The 15,359-nt window shown below is 40.5% G+C and overlaps 2 protein-coding genes across 5 annotated transcripts; one reads left to right on the top strand and one right to left on the bottom strand.

Moving 5' to 3' along the window:
• The first annotated feature begins 129 nt into the window (after positions 1-129).
• rars2 (arginyl-tRNA synthetase 2, mitochondrial) lies at positions 130-9,300 on the top strand. 4 transcript variants are annotated; one of them, XM_086189556.1, is made up of 20 exons: positions 130-289; positions 473-549; positions 639-741; positions 1,794-1,877; positions 1,962-2,062; positions 2,139-2,194; positions 2,279-2,362; positions 2,455-2,588; positions 2,668-2,826; positions 2,924-3,060; positions 4,673-4,768; positions 5,215-5,275; positions 5,572-5,648; positions 5,911-6,035; positions 6,794-6,861; positions 7,006-7,115; positions 7,512-7,607; positions 7,716-7,790; positions 7,915-7,978; positions 8,993-9,300. In XM_086189556.1, exons 1-20 carry the CDS (start codon positions 254-256, stop codon positions 9,077-9,079), a joined length of 1,830 nt encoding a protein of 609 aa, XP_086045682.1. In that variant the 5' UTR covers positions 130-253; the 3' UTR covers positions 9,080-9,300. The 4 variants fall into 4 exon arrangements, with proteins under 4 accessions (XP_086045682.1, XP_086045683.1, XP_086045684.1 ...); XM_086189557.1 differs by having other exon boundaries at positions 2,924-3,030; positions 8,993-9,296; XM_086189558.1 differs by having other exon boundaries at positions 2,455-2,531; positions 8,993-9,296.
• slc35a1 (solute carrier family 35 member A1) lies at positions 8,178-15,226 on the bottom strand. The gene is made up of 8 exons (XM_086189561.1): positions 15,033-15,226; positions 14,593-14,773; positions 13,344-13,503; positions 11,863-12,015; positions 11,678-11,744; positions 11,307-11,483; positions 11,093-11,227; positions 8,178-10,594 (listed from the first exon to the last, which is right to left on the bottom strand). The coding sequence occupies exons 1-8, from the start codon at positions 15,040-15,042 to the stop codon at positions 10,461-10,463; spliced, it is 1,017 nt and encodes a 338-aa protein (XP_086045687.1). The 5' UTR covers positions 15,043-15,226; the 3' UTR covers positions 8,178-10,460.
• Positions 15,227-15,359: the final 133 nt, after the last annotated feature.

Genomic DNA, 15,359 nt, shown 5'->3' on the forward strand with positions numbered 1-15,359 from the left:
GCCTTGAGTCCATTTTCTTGTGATTCGCCGTGTCCTGGCGGGAGTGAAAGTGAAGAAATTCGAACCAACCTTTTCTATTTGATGACGTAATAAAAGCGTAACCCGTGATTGGACAAGTGGAGCGTACGAGACGCATCAGTTAGCTCAAGGAGGAAATGTACTACCAATGTGAACGCTGTTCGGATGAAAAATTTAAAAAGTCAAGTTTTAGTTACATTTTTATCAGTAGAATGTGTTTGCATGTTTAGGAAACATGGCTTGTTTCTTTAGAAGAATAATAGCAGCAAAGGTAATGGAGCTGGAAGGGATAGAACAGACAACATTGCCGATGCTAACTGTATAGCATGAGTTGACCTAAGCAAGTCAGTATTGAAGGCAGCATGTCGGCTTCAGTGATAAACGGAGCTCCTGGTGTATTCAGGCGTGGTTATGTGACACTCATTTGTTTCAATGTCGTGTTTCACTTTGTTAGCTGAGCAGGACGCTGCAGCAGGCTGAGGATGTCTTCTCACCAGCTCTGTCAGCTGTCTCCGTTTTAAAGAGGCAACAGTTAAGTGTGTTGATGTCATTTTTGTTATTGGTTGTTGGTCCTGAATGGTTTTCCAGAGCTGTAAGCTCGTTGAACTTGTGCTCCTCAGGCAGGATGCTGAATTCAAACTGTCAGTCGGTATTCTACGTGAAAATGGGATTTTACCCTCCAGTGGCGACGTTCAGCAGCAGACGGAAGACTTGGCTACTCAGGTATTATCACTGGGGGTGCATAAACCCCAACGGATCTAACTTGTGGACAGAGTGTTAGGAAGACTTCACCTCGAAGCAAAATCACATAACCTCCATCCACTTTTGCATTTGATTCTTAACTTTATTTATTCTGACACCTCTTTTTTTGTGGGGCAACTATTAGCTCCTTTATAAATGGCACTACTTTTTTAAAATTTATTTTCATTAATTTATTTAAAAAAAATCTTGTTTATGTCCGTCGGAGTTAGCATCAGCCTAGATAATTTAGATTAAAAAAAATTCACTCCAGTTTCCAATCTGCGTTTCCAACATACAAATAGGAGGTTCATCAGGTCATCAAAAACTTGTTAATGTGGCAGTATTTGAAAAAAGAATCCCCCCAAATTTTAACAAAGTTGTCAGGTATTTGTTGAGTTTTCTCACTCTGGTTTGTCACAATGTATTTCTGCGGGTCACACATTTATAAATGGTAAAAAAAGGGAAAATGACAATTCCCAGACCTGGGAAAGATTTTGAAATATAAAAAAATTTGTTTCCCAAAAACTTGCATGTTAGAGTGGATGTGGTTCGCCTAACATTGTCTGAACAAAATCTGTTCTGTTGATACATGTTTATTTTGTATCAAATCAAATAGCTTGTTATTAATTTTAGGTAGATACACTCACACACTCTAAAAGCCCTCATTTTCTGTCATGTTCGACTGAGGTGTCTGATCCACTTTCCACTTCTGTCAGTTTATTTGTGCAGCTCCCAGCTTTGCATTCACGTTTCATTTTCTGTAAGTGTGGCAACAGCCTGGGATGTGTGTGTCTTACTTTTCTATATGTCAGTGCCCTTGTACACAATGTAAAGCACTTTTGTTTTTCAACACAGAGAGCAATTCCCTATTCTCTCACATACATTACCCTGTCTAATATACAATTGTGTCCCTTAAGATGCACTTTGAAGCAAAAAATTTACTTTATTCACACCTAATTTTCAACATGCTTTGCTGGTGTTTTAATGTAGTAAGAAACGGACCTTGTAAAGTTTGATTCAAGTTATATTTTCAGCTGAAACAGGACAGTGTGGTGGAGGGTATATCTGCTCGACGTGGAAAGGTCTTCTTCAGAGTTAATCGAACTCTTCTAGCCCAGGTTTGTTTGTATTCTCTGCCACAGTGACGAAAACAGTCTTGACATCTTCTACTCGTACTAAAATCTTCACTCAATCCTCTCTAGAAAGTACTGGAGCCATTTGGGAAGGGGGAAGATGACAAATTTGGGCTGAGTAGTGACCTTTTCAAAACTCTTAAGAGAGGAACAACATTAGTAGAATACAGGTATGTTTGACAAGCTGTATGTTCATTATTATTCTAGATTAACAATTTATGGAATAAATGTACTTCTATATTTTAGCTCTCCAAATATTGCCAAAAAGTTCCACGCTGGACACTTGCGATCTACAATAATCGGTGAGCAAGTATAGTTTAGTAGTTTAAGTGGTAGTTCAAACGAGAGCGTATAAATTTCATCTTAATCTCTGTTAACACCTGCAGGAAATTTCATTGCTAATCTAAAGGAGTCTTTAGGGAACAAAGTCATCCGTATGAACTACCTCGGAGACTGGGGCATGCAGTTTGGTGAGTGAATCATCGAAATACAGCCCTTTGTTCACTACTCAAAAGACCTCTTGGTTTACTAAAACCCTGAGTTGTTTTATGTTCTGTTTCAGGTTTGCTGGGTGCAGGTTTCAATCAGTTTGGATGTCAGACGAAATTGAAACAAAATCCTTTACAGCATTTGTTCGAGGCAAGTTTGGAGAGTAGAGGAAATTATATGAATAGAATAATAATAATACTCCCACAGGTCTGAGCGATTCTCCTGCTGTTTTTTGTCTGTCAACCTGGAAATATGTAACTCCAAAGTATATTTAATCTATTCACAGGTTTATGTTCTGGTGAACAAGGAAGCAGAACAGAATGAAGCTGTACAACTCGCGGCCAGAGACTTCTTTAGGCAGCTTGAGCAGAAGGAGAACCAGGCTGTGTCGTTATGGCAACAGTTCCGGGAGATCAGTCTGAGTGAATATCAGGACATTTACAAGGTAGGAGCAGCTGGACTGATAAATTCCACTGTTTGAAAAGTAAGGGAGACAATATTTATGTAACTAGATGACTTTGTTTCATGTGTTTAATTGTCAGCGGTTGGGGGTCCACTTTGATATTTACTCCGGGGAGTCCTTTCACCAAGATCAAGCCCAGGAGGTGGTGCAGCAGCTGCAGAGCCAAGGCCTGTTGAAAACTACTGAGTACGTGACTGTATGTGACAGTGTTGATCAGTAAGTGCCGCAAAACACATTTGTGAAGAGAGCGGATCGAGAATCTGACCCATGGGATAGTTGTCCATCTAATATTGAGACTGATGTGTTTTAATGTCTTCCTGCATCTTCTAACAAACATTATACAAAGTAACTAAATGAACATTTATGATGTATTGATTTATTATGAAAGGCCTTTCCATTTAGACTTTGGTTCAGAATACCTCAGGGGACTCCCGGGATTGGAGGGGTTGTCGGCTCAGTCAATTAATGAACAATGAGGTCGATATGTGACTTAAAACCCAAATGTATGTAAATGCCCAATGCTTTTTTAAAAAAAATTCTTTTCTCTTTTGACAAATGCGACCAAAATGAGTGGAAACCCACCCAGTCTGGCTTCGCTGGGGCTCGTGGATTTGAGTGAGACGCGGATATATTCAGATAAACTTGAATTAGCAATAAAAATGTGGCGGGCTTCCAGGGAGGCCAATGAGATGTTGAGGGTAGCCAATGCTACCCTGGACACCCATCCGGCTCCACTCCTGGCTTTCCCTGAGTGCAAACTGAGGCGATGGTTAAATGGACAGAAATAAATAATAAAGGCCGACATTCAGCAATTTGATCTATTTTTGTAAATGGGCTTATCACTTTTGACATCTGGTCTAATCGTAATCAGTTGGGTTTTTTTTTTTCATAAAAGATATACCAATAATAACTGGGGAATATGTGTAAAAATCATGGAACAAACAAAAAAGAGTTGTTTAGGAAGTTGTTTGTGCACGTATCACCATGTCTACAATATGTTCACATATGTAAAAATCTGAATGTGGACGTCTTATTAAGTAATTATTCCTATTCATGAAAACTGAACCTCACGTGCCCCTAGTGTTTTTTTGGCTTTGTTATCTGTGTATGATTTGAAATTTGGCAGATATGCATGGAGATGTGTATAGATAGTTAGTTGTCATGTTGTGATCCCAACTCCTGAAATAAGAAGGTAAATTTGCATTAAAAAATATTATGTTGAGGTGACATTTTGGACATTTTTGTTCCATTGACCCTCAATGAGGTCTGAACTTATAAGTAAAGAAACCAGTTTTTCAAGGGTTTTTGGAAATGAACAAACATTTGTTGGTAATGATCCATGTCAAAGTTGGCTGAGAAAGAAGAAGAAAGGTAGTGGACAGTTATATTAATGCATGATGTATTTTTTAGCAGTTTAATGAAGGGGACATTTTTGTCCAGAGGTGGCTTTAATGTAATGCTTGATAATCATTGGTCATTACACAAAAAATAGAAGTGCATCCAAATCAGTGTCATTGCTAATCATTGACGTATCCGAGCCTGTTGTAATCCAGAGAAACCAGTCTCGAGAATACAGAAGAAAAAAAATGAAGTTTTTCGGTTTTTATTTTCATGTAAAGAAACGGGGGAATCAGGTAAAGAAAACTGTATGTAATTAATTCTGATCAGGGCTGAAGTTGTCGTTGTAAAAGAATAAAGCAAAAAAAAGAACAATTATATGAATGTGTGATGTTTAGCAATTTAATAGGGGTGCTAAACTGAACACTTTTTAAGGGTGTGCAGAAACAAGTTTGAGCCTACGTGGATTTCATAGAAGTTGTATTTGCAGGAGGGGGCTTGGTGTTGTGGATCTCTCTCCAGCTGGAGACATGAGCAGCGTCTGTACGGTGCTCCGCAGTGACGGCACAACGCTCTACATCACCAGGTGAGTGTCTGCAAGAACGACGAGTCAACATCAGTACGAGATATAGAAGCCAGTGCAGCCAAAGGAAAGTCAGTTTCCTGCAGACCGCAGCAGGCCACTGAGTTTAACACGTGTCCCCTGGCTCAGAGGCATCAGTGAAGATGGTTGTCGGACTCTTGTGTGTCAGTGCTGTGATTGACTGATGACCTTTTCAGGGGTGTAACCCACCTCTAAACCAATCTCAGCTGGGACTTGATGTAGCCTTTACAAGCCTATCAAGGAGAAAAGCAGTAAAGATGATGACCAGAATAAAGGATTCATTACAGTGTAAGCCTCAAATGGTCAACAGTGTCTTGTTTAATGCACTTTTCCCCAAACCGTACTCTGAAGAATTACAAAAAAAAGAACAACACTTAAGACTTTTGGAAACTGACATGACAATATGATCTCAATTTTCCTGATTTCAGAGATCTGGCTGCAGCCATTGACCGCAGAGAAAAGTACCATTTTGATGAGATGATTTATGTGGTGAGATAACACTTTGTTTACCCTGTGAGCATGGTTTCATTTTGTTCTTCACAAGTGTGTGTGAATGTGCGTTTACTCAGTCTGAAGTGATTTGAACGGGAACTTCTAGTTTGTTTGCTCTGCTCTTGTGTGAGAACAATCAGTAAACAACAAAACACAGAAAATCAGATGGCAGTGATCATCTATTAATCCCCTGTACCAGGAAGTAGGTTATTAAGCCCTCTATCATCTCACCTTTATCATTGTGTTCTATTTATTTGTTGAAACATTTGTTATTCAATTATTTTTCTTTGAAGACTGACAAAAGTCAAGCCAATCACTTCCACCAGCTGTTCCAGATCCTGCAGGCGATGGGACATTCGTGGGCAGACAGGTAGCAGAAAAAGCTCCCTGAACACAACACTGCATATCAAGCTGTTTGATGGTCCATTTAAAAAAAAAAACTCACTTGTAAATGTGCATTAATTGCATTGCAGCAAAGAATACATTTCCAATCAAATGAGTTTATTGGAATTGAAATATTCATAAAATTCAAATAAATGCAATCAAGCTCCCTCTAAAACAGTCTAAACGCGTTGTTTTCTAGTCCATCTGCTCTCGAAGGATCCCTCTGGTCTAATGTGTGTTGGTTGCAGGTGTCAACACGTGGCCTTCGGCCTTGTGCGGGGCATGAAGACGCGGCAGGGCGACGTGGTGTTTCTGGAAGACGTGCTGGACGAGGCCCGGGCCAGGATGCTGCATAATATGAACCAATCTGAAAGTAAAGCCTGTCACTCATAATCTAGGGCCCACAATCCATCTGACTGTTCTAGTACCAACATTTGAATGTTGTGGTAGTAATGTAGTGCTTGGGGGGGGCTGCATTAATTGCATGTCCCAGCAGGAAGATAGTGCTGTGACTTAAGTGCAACATTTGTTAAAATAGCTACGTGTCGAATCCATGATACACACCAAATCTAAGCAGTTTTAAGGATTCGTGAAATGTTCTTGCATGGATATTTGTTCTAAGACTGAAATAATGGCCAAAAAAAGTCCTGTGTTGTGTGAGAACAAATTGGCACATTTCCTGAATCTTGCCATGAACTTGCATGTTGGTCTCTGAATAATATAAAAAATAATAATACAAAGAGACAAAATTAATACTGCTCCATTTGCATGCTCCTCATCTTCTGTTGAAGGACAAGTATATTTGGCAGTAGAATTATCACATCCTGTTAGAATAAAACCTCTATGTATATTGAATACTTACATAATAACCGTAAATGCATCACACTGTAAAGAAAACAATGTAATACATGTTGTATTTTAGTGTCAAGTAGAACTGAGTCACAAACATTCAATGAGACACATTATAAATTCCATGAATCAGGATAATGGCCAACAAGATTCCTTAAATGTAGACAGCAAAGGTGTGAATGCTGAAAACATTCTCATCCTTGCAAAAATACATGTTCAGCAAGGTGGTCAGTATTTCTGAACTGTAACAGCAGTGATTTCCTTCTAAATTATACCTCATAGCAACAAAGGACATGGACAACCCTGAGGACACGGCGCAGAAAGTAGGAATCAGCGCATTAATAGCCCAGGTGAGTGATTCCTGTTAGACTATACTCTCAAGTCTCATGGTCACGTTTATTTCCTTGGTTTTCTTCAGACTTTCTTATCCGCACATTAAGGAGGGTGATTGAAACTTTATTACGCTGCTTTACTCGTGTCATATACTGCTGCAGGACTTCAAAGGTCAGCTGCTGTCCGACTACAAGTTTGACTGGGACCAAGTGCTGCAGGCTCAGGGAGACACCGGCGTCTTCCTCCAGTACACACACGCTCGACTCTGCAGGTCGGTGCTCAGCAGCTTGACAGACGTTCATTAAGGTGCTGCAACGGTGTGTCAGTGTGGTGAAAATGACCGTTGTGCTGAGACTATAAAAGTGACAAAAGAGTGGGAAAATATCACTCTTCACTCCAGAAAATGCTTTTTCTGCCGTCACCACCAGTTTATAATGAGGAACTTGTGATCTCCTCCATGTAGAGAAGCTGTAACCAGGAGGATGTGTGACACGTACATGTATCTTGCATGTATTGCCCAGAAAACTAGAAATACTGCTGTCAGTGAAAATGTCTGTTGTCTTCAGATATTGTGGAACAGATGTACAAAGTAGCAGAAAAGGTGAAACCGCACCACTTGGGAGAGTTGATTGTTTTATCATCATCCCCGTCTGAACTCTTCCTGCAGTTTAATCAAGACCAATGAAGGTGTGGAGGCAGACACATTCGATCCATCACTACTACTTGAGCAGACTAGCATCCCTGTTCTTCAGCACCTCCTTAGGTAACCTAACACGCCCCTCTGGCTATTGTCATTTATGAGATTAAAGACATACTCACGCATTCCATGGAGGCACTGTGTCAACAGTCTTCTTTGTTGGTCTCTCCTCAGCTATGATGAGGTGTTGTACCAGGCGGCCCAGGATCTGCAACCTAAGCATCTCCTCAGGTTTTTATTGAAGCTGTGGTAAGGAACAGGATGTTTGTCAGTGTACTGGGAGCTGCTGCTATACAGCAAGTTGTTGTTGATCTAATTCGACTGTGTACTCAGGTGTGCCTGTGTTCTCTTTCTTTCTTCATAAATCTTCCAGCCAACTGATCGGCACAGCACACAAAAAGCTGCAGGTGAAAGGGAGCCCGCAGGACGTCGCACAGGTAGAAGGAAAACAAAAATCAGGCCTCATTCATGAAAAGTTCTTAAACACAAATTTGTTCTTCCACACAAATGGACTTTTTTAGAATTCCATTTATTATTTCACACAGGAAAAAAAGCCTGATGGCTATTTGTAACTCCTTGCTCCTGACATCCACTGATGAGATGTAACAATCACGTGACATGCTTTTGCCTAATTCAAAGAAGTTCCCTGAAGATATACATGAGATCACGTTAATGTGACATGTCTATGACCTTTAACCCCCAAATCTTTTTTCAGTTCATGCTTGAGTCCCAGTTGACATTTGTGCCAATCATGAAGTAATTCCCTCCAAGTGTTCCAGTAAAATCTCTTTAATGAGAGTGGGATGTACGGAAAACCTGATAAAATGATGCCTCCGCCCCACAGCTGTTACAAGCACAATACCATAAATATACACAATACTGTCAGTGTTCTTCACCCACTGGCTTGCACTTTGGAAACATGAACCTCAAGTTTACTGTCAAATGTCACAGAAAAGAAGCCAAGACTTTCAATTGAGAAGATGAAATCTTCTTTTTTTTTTTTTGCCTTACAAATTGAATCGGAACAGATGGGATCACGCCAGCCACTGTGCTGACGTTCAGACCGAGGACTACTCAGTTGTCATCCCTGTGCAGTATACAAGTTGTCCAAACTACTCACAAATAGTCTTCAAACATTATTATGATGTCAAGTAGATGCGTGGAAAGTTTCATGATCGTACAAACTCCTTAAAACCACCTCTGTGATAGTTCTGCAGCAGCGGCGGTCTCTCCAGTACCACATTTTACTGTGACTGACAACGTGAAAACGGCTACGGCTCGTAACCACTAATTACCATCTTTCAACACATCAGTGATGAATAGCTTTAGCTTTGCAATAGCAACTGCACTACTTCAGTGTTTGAATGGAAAACCAGTCTGAACTGTTAATATAACAAATAAGAGAAACTGTAACTGTAGGGTTTTGTTTGTTTTGTTCTAAATTTACACAGGCAAGGTTACGACTGTTCAGTGGAGCCCATTCGGTTTTGGCCAACGGGATGAGGATCCTCGGCATGACACCGGTTGAGAAGATGTGAAAAGTTTTGTATCACAGCTGCACATCATTTATACCGTTAATTTAAAAAAAGTTGTAAATAAAGAAATCTCAACTCTGACCCACAGACGCATTTCTGTCATTTCAGCGGCACAGACTGTGACGCGGGGTGTGTCACTGTCAAGTTCCTCTTCGGTCACTTGATTTGTGTTCACTGTTGAGATGTAAACTTTTATTGTTGCGACTCGTCAAACTTGCTCCCAGTTTCCTCACAATGTTTCAACCTCGGACATTTCATCAGGTCGATTCATCTGTTAAGTCTTTCTCCTTTCGATCTTTTGTTCACGTTAAACCACAGTGCCGTGCAATGCTAGAAAAGATGACATGGCCAACTATTTTGTAAATTAACACATTTCCATACAATTTTAATAAAATGATCGAAAACAAAATGACAGAGGATACAAGACACGAGTTTATGATTTCAAATATGCTTCCATACACACAGTTGTCCTTTCAATTATGAATATTTTGAGTTGTCCACATTCAGAATCACTGATGAGATGCAAAGTTAAACCTGATGGAGGAAGAAAAATGAAGTTCTGATATGGAACACTCTCCATGTAACTTCTGTCCCGTACCAATATTAGCACTGGCTTAAAAAGGTGGCTGTAGAGTAACAGCTTTAAGTAACTGAGGGAAACTGTATACTTGTCAGATTTTATTCCTGTTCAATAAGAACTCCAGTGCAGAAACATCCCTCCAAAGTCACAAGTCGAACACTGTTAGGACTGAAGTTCTTGTTCCTGACAATCAGCTGCTTCTAAGTCGTTGCTCCCAAAAAACACAAACGCAAATAACTTAATAACAGATCAAATGAATCAGTGCTTAAAAACCTGTGGAGACTGGCGTTTTTATTACCTAGAAACATTTTCTACCGTGATGTTTTTGATGGTTTCTTTAACATTCTGAAACCCAAATTATCTTTGAAGGTTTTGCATCTTCTGTGCACCTGTATCGCATCGCGTAGCAGTCCATTTGAAAAGCATTGATGGAGGCATCCGCGTCTTACAGCCCAGGTAGGCTGCACATGACGTTCAAGACAACTTACAAAGCATCTTGCTGATGTGGCCAGTTTAAATACGACGAGCAGAAAAATCAACTGAGCGACTGTCCAAATCATTCTAAAAAAAAAACAAACAAAAAAAAACATTTCTTCAAATCATGTAGATTTAAGACGTCCTGTCAGGGGTCCATGTACATTCAGAAGAGCAAAGGTCATCACCTGTGCAATGAACTGAATGTAAAACTGATAAACTAAGAGTTCATTCAAAAAAATATTGTGGTTCTAAAATTCTCCCCAATCCAGGGGAGTGGAGGAGTGACTGGCACGCACGCACGCACACATATGGTCCTCCAGGTTTGTCTCACACAGTGATCAGTTTCTGTTTGGCCTCTTTGTCTGGATCTTGCCGGCTCAGTTTGGATGTGTCCTGCTTTGGAAGTCCGTAGATATAGATGGACACACACACTAGGATGGCTCCGGAGGCAAATGTAATTGCTGCATGAAAAGGAAAGAAGGGAGGAATAAGAAAATCTACAACTTTAATTGGCATCTAGAGAATTTTTTATTGACCAACTCTAGTGGCTAGTGCAGTGCCTGGGGACATGGTTTGTGTGATGTTATTCATCCCTCCTGAGAATTTTTGACTTTAAACCTTTGTCAGACATTCATACGGAGAATTCTTGCCTTTACAGTAAGATAAAGACACCGATCTGAAAGAGATGTGTGATTTTTTTTTTTTAAATAACCTTTAGGTGAATTATATTTTGCTATTTTCTGACTGATAAATGTGCTTCACCAGAAATTATAATTTCAAATGGACCAGTTAAGAATGTCTTGTGATAACCACAGTACCAAATGATGCAGGTCTTCACTGGAACATTCCCAAGAATTTAATGTTACATTTTGGTTTCTTCTAAGGAAATCACACACATTTTGAACCTATAAAATTAACCCTTATCAAATGTTGGACCTGAGGTGATGAGACTGACTTACTGATTTGTAATCCAAACAGGATGACGGACGCCACAGTTGAGAGAACAATGGCGGCTGCAGCAGAGAAGCCCTTCATGATGTTATCCGTGTACTTGACCACCACCGATGTGTACAAACCCCCCACACTGGCCAGGACTTGCAGCAAGAACGGAAAGCAACGTTAGCCAAAATCAGAAATTAAATAGAAAAACTCTTCTGGTTTAGGTTTACTTACACACGACAAAACACACCCAGGGTGTGTAACCAAAGAAGAAGCCTTTCTCCAGGACGTTCTCGCCATCAGTCATGACAACACCGATAAGGGTGACCACAATCCCGGAGAGGTACATCTGGATGTTCCTCACCCACAGAGACGTGTCTGAGCTCTTCAGCACCTTCTCAAAGTACACACCTTCACCAGTGAATAGACACAAAGGAGTCAGGTGAAACCACAACGGACAGCAAAAGGAAGAAAAGCATGATCGAGGGCACAATCTTTGACTACAGGCAGTGAATATGTCAACAGTGACCGGAGGTGTTTGTTTTACACGTTGGGAGGGCACTCTGTATTAGAAGTCCTTCCAGTTCCTACTATGACAATTTTACCTGCAAATCCAGAGCAGAGGACAGCAATAGCGATGGCAATAAACCCCACGAAAGGGTTTTGCTCAATCTGGGGGGGAAAAAAAAAGACAGTAGCTTGAAGCTTGCTAGTGTACGTCCCACCATGTAGTTAATACTCAAAGTGTCAGGATAAAATTGTGACAAGATTATGAACTTGTCTGACCTACCTGAACCTTTGTGGCCTCTGCAGGCTTCCACTGTACCAGTGTGACGCCGCCACACAGCATGAAGACGGAGAACCACTGTAGCCGGCTTAGAGAGCGGTTCAGCATTAAGACTGTGCACAGGGCTGTGCATGGGATTTTCAGCTGGTATGTCACCTGCACAGAGACACATGGGTCATTACTGAATAACAGGTGCTTTAAACTTACAAGGCTGACTACGTTATTTTTCCAATAAAACCCTAAAATCAGCTTCATAGTTTTATGTAATCCTGCTGACAAATACCACGAAAAACACAACCTCTTTGGCCAGGTACTGAGACAGCTAGAGGTCAACATTAAATCTCACTGAGCACCAAAAAGTCTTTTACGTGAAGCTCCTGTGTTGAATATTTTGAAAAACCACTGACAAAACACACTGACGGGTCCTGTGTGTCGCAGGTTTTTCTGCATTTATAAATGAAGTAAATCTAGGCCGCAGGTCCGACTAAAAAACAATTAATAGAAATATACGTAATCTTCAAAGTCGCTGGTTAATTGGGGGGGGGGGGCGGGCTGAAATGAAAACGGCCTATAATTTACAGCGGAGAGAAGAAATATCCTGAAATGCGCAGTGACTGACATTCACTGAAAAGGCCTTTATTGTGCTGCTGTATGTTTTTAGGATAACAGCCAAGCGACACTTTCTCCAATATTTACTCAGCTCCAGTTGCATTTGCAGTAACCCGATGGACCAAAGACACAAGGGGACTAAAGTAAGTGCTGCTGGTTTTTAACACTGTAAATCAGCAACTGTTATTTCAAAATGTTAGTCTCTGCTTTATTCCAATTTCCCAATGACCACAACGGCGTAGTACTAGTGTTGTAGTTATTTGAAGCTGTGACCGTCATTTCCAGATTACTGAAACTGTTTGTGTCATTTTGACATTCATCCAATTTAGGCAATAGCCTGAGTAAACAAGAATCAGATAAAAACACAGACTATTCCAATCTTTGTCGTTTTATTGAGGCGTGTTGTAGATTTACAACTCAATTATACGATCAACTCCCGTTGCAGAATTTTGCGACGCACACATCAAACTGCTTTACGATGTGTGATCCAGTCTCAAACTCGGCTTAAAGCAGAGTGCTTTGTATTATAAGCAAGAAAACACTCAAAATAGCAGCATAACAGATTTAGTTTCAGGCCAACTTCTGGAATGAAACTCTGTCATATAACGTTAGGATTTCATGTAGGTGGGCCTCATCAGTCATTAGTTGGATTTCTCTCTGAATTATCTAAATGAAAAGAAATATATAGAATTATTGTCTTATTTAGAATAAGGTCAACAGCTGAATTATTGCTGTCATTGTAAACATAGCCATAGGTACCATTCTTGTAACTCGACGCATTCTTACTGGTGCAATTCGTGGTTCCGACACCAGAGGTCACATATCACCTCAACAATTCGTAAAAAAAAAAACACGTGTGTTTGACCACGTCATACCTGATACACGGCCGCATCAAGGTTGCTCAAAGCCAGAAAGGCCATGTTGTTCTGAATTGCGTACACTACCGACGGCACACTCAGCTTCAGCAATTCTTTGGGGCTGCAGAATATATGTTCCTTAATGGCATTCTTCAGCCTGTTGGGGCTTCCAGTTTCTCTGGGAGATACAAAAACAGACTGGTGAAAAACAAGTAATTACATTCAGCAAATCACGTCTCTTACAGCCTTCCACTCCAAGGAAATTCTTTTTCAACTCTGTATTTTTCCATGTAAACAACAGGCCAAAAGTTGTGTACAATATGTCAGTAATTTCCACATTCACAAATTTCATAGCTATGAAAGCATCTTAAAGACATCAGTCGCTCACAAGTGGCTAAAAGGAGGCACGGTCGTCATGCACGTTTCACATCGCCATGCAAAAAAATACACTTGACGCCTCATGAATCATAAAACTGATGTTCATTTATTGATAAGACATAAGTCTCACAAACTTTTGCTCACCAGTTTATTTTTATCAAAAATAATAATAAAAAAAAATCCCTTGACGTTTGGTCAACGAAACCCATGACAATTGTCATTTCTGGGTTTGCCAACAAAAATACTTAATTGCTGCCACACTCTATTTTCTCCCTTTTCAGCAGAAATTTAAAGAACTTCAAATAGACTTAATAAATTTGAAGGGCAAACAAGTGAAGTTGTAAACCTGTAGAAGTTAAAAAAAATTAACCAAACATCAAACAATGATGTGAAATTCACGAGTGACACCTCAGGGATCAACAGGGTTTACAGCTGTCAGCTTACATGCCACAATAGAAGGGAATGAGCCTTGAAAGTCAATGCAAACACTTCTGCCAGGTGTGCCACAGTTGCTGAGGACTAAAGCCGACTGCTGGTTTAAAGGCAGTGTTGGAACTGTTTTACACCTTCTGAGGCATTATTTCAACCATACACTGCAACACTGTGACATTGTGGATGCAATTAAATAACATGAAGGTCTTTAAACTTAAACTAGAAGAGGTCTTTCTGAGACAAAGCTGTAACAAAATCACAAGACTCTTGCCTGACAGGCATCACTTTAGGCAACAGACTTAAACAACTTCCCCACTGTCTCAGTCTGCAAGTCTCTAACTTGAAGCTGCAGGTTTCAGCCAATCACTGAGACTTGAAACTACTAATATTCCAACAAAAACAGGCATTCTAAAGCCCTTGATTCCTACTGTCTATCACAGCATCTAGTAACACTCACTTTGCCAGCATGCCCATGCTGAGTATGAGCTTGATAACCTCAGTGACACAGACTGCGGTGGTGGAGAAGTACAGGTCTCCTGAAGGGATGGTCCGTGTATACCGCAGGGCCACCGTGTATGTGGCTGCCACCAATGTCATCACCGTCAGGCAGTACAGCTTGAAGACCACACTCACGTTCTCTGAAGGGAAGAAGCTGTCAGTTAATGGCCAGTAGCGACAATTAACTTAATGTTAAGTCAGCTCATGCTTTTATGTTAAAACGTGACCGTTACACGGGCACAATGATGTGGAAGAGTACAATCAAAATCTTATTAACATGTTGAGATAAGAACATATTTATATTTTGCTCCATTTCCCTGTTTCCTCCAGCTAGCGTGTTCCTCGTCGCTCCGACTGCTAGTATTAGCCGGCTAGCTAACACTGATTGGTAAAACTCACCGCCGGCCATTGTTGCTCTGGTTCGTCTCCGTCCACGTCGCAAGGAAGTTAATTATACCACTCGTGTCGCATGCCATTAAAACCAGTAACCAGTGTGAGCTGGTGGTTGTTGCTCGACCTGTCTGGGTCACATCAAAGGGGTCTGGTTTCCATACTCCACTACTTCCTACATGTCCCACAATGCAGCGCGAAGTCCAGTTTCCAAGGGTGTGTTTGTTTTTTTTATTTTTAGGTACCATAGGTATGATATTATACACTTCTAAAACACAGCCTGAGGCAACAAGAACGAGACTTAATTGTAGGTTATGGGACAGGAATCATATATCA

The sequence above is a fragment of the Aulostomus chinensis genome, chromosome 20 (genome assembly GCF_037954235.1).
Source record: "Aulostomus chinensis isolate RoL2024-O1b breed Wild chromosome 20, RoL_Achi_v1.0, whole genome shotgun sequence".
Taxonomy (NCBI): domain Eukaryota; kingdom Metazoa; phylum Chordata; class Actinopteri; order Syngnathiformes; family Aulostomidae; genus Aulostomus; species Aulostomus chinensis.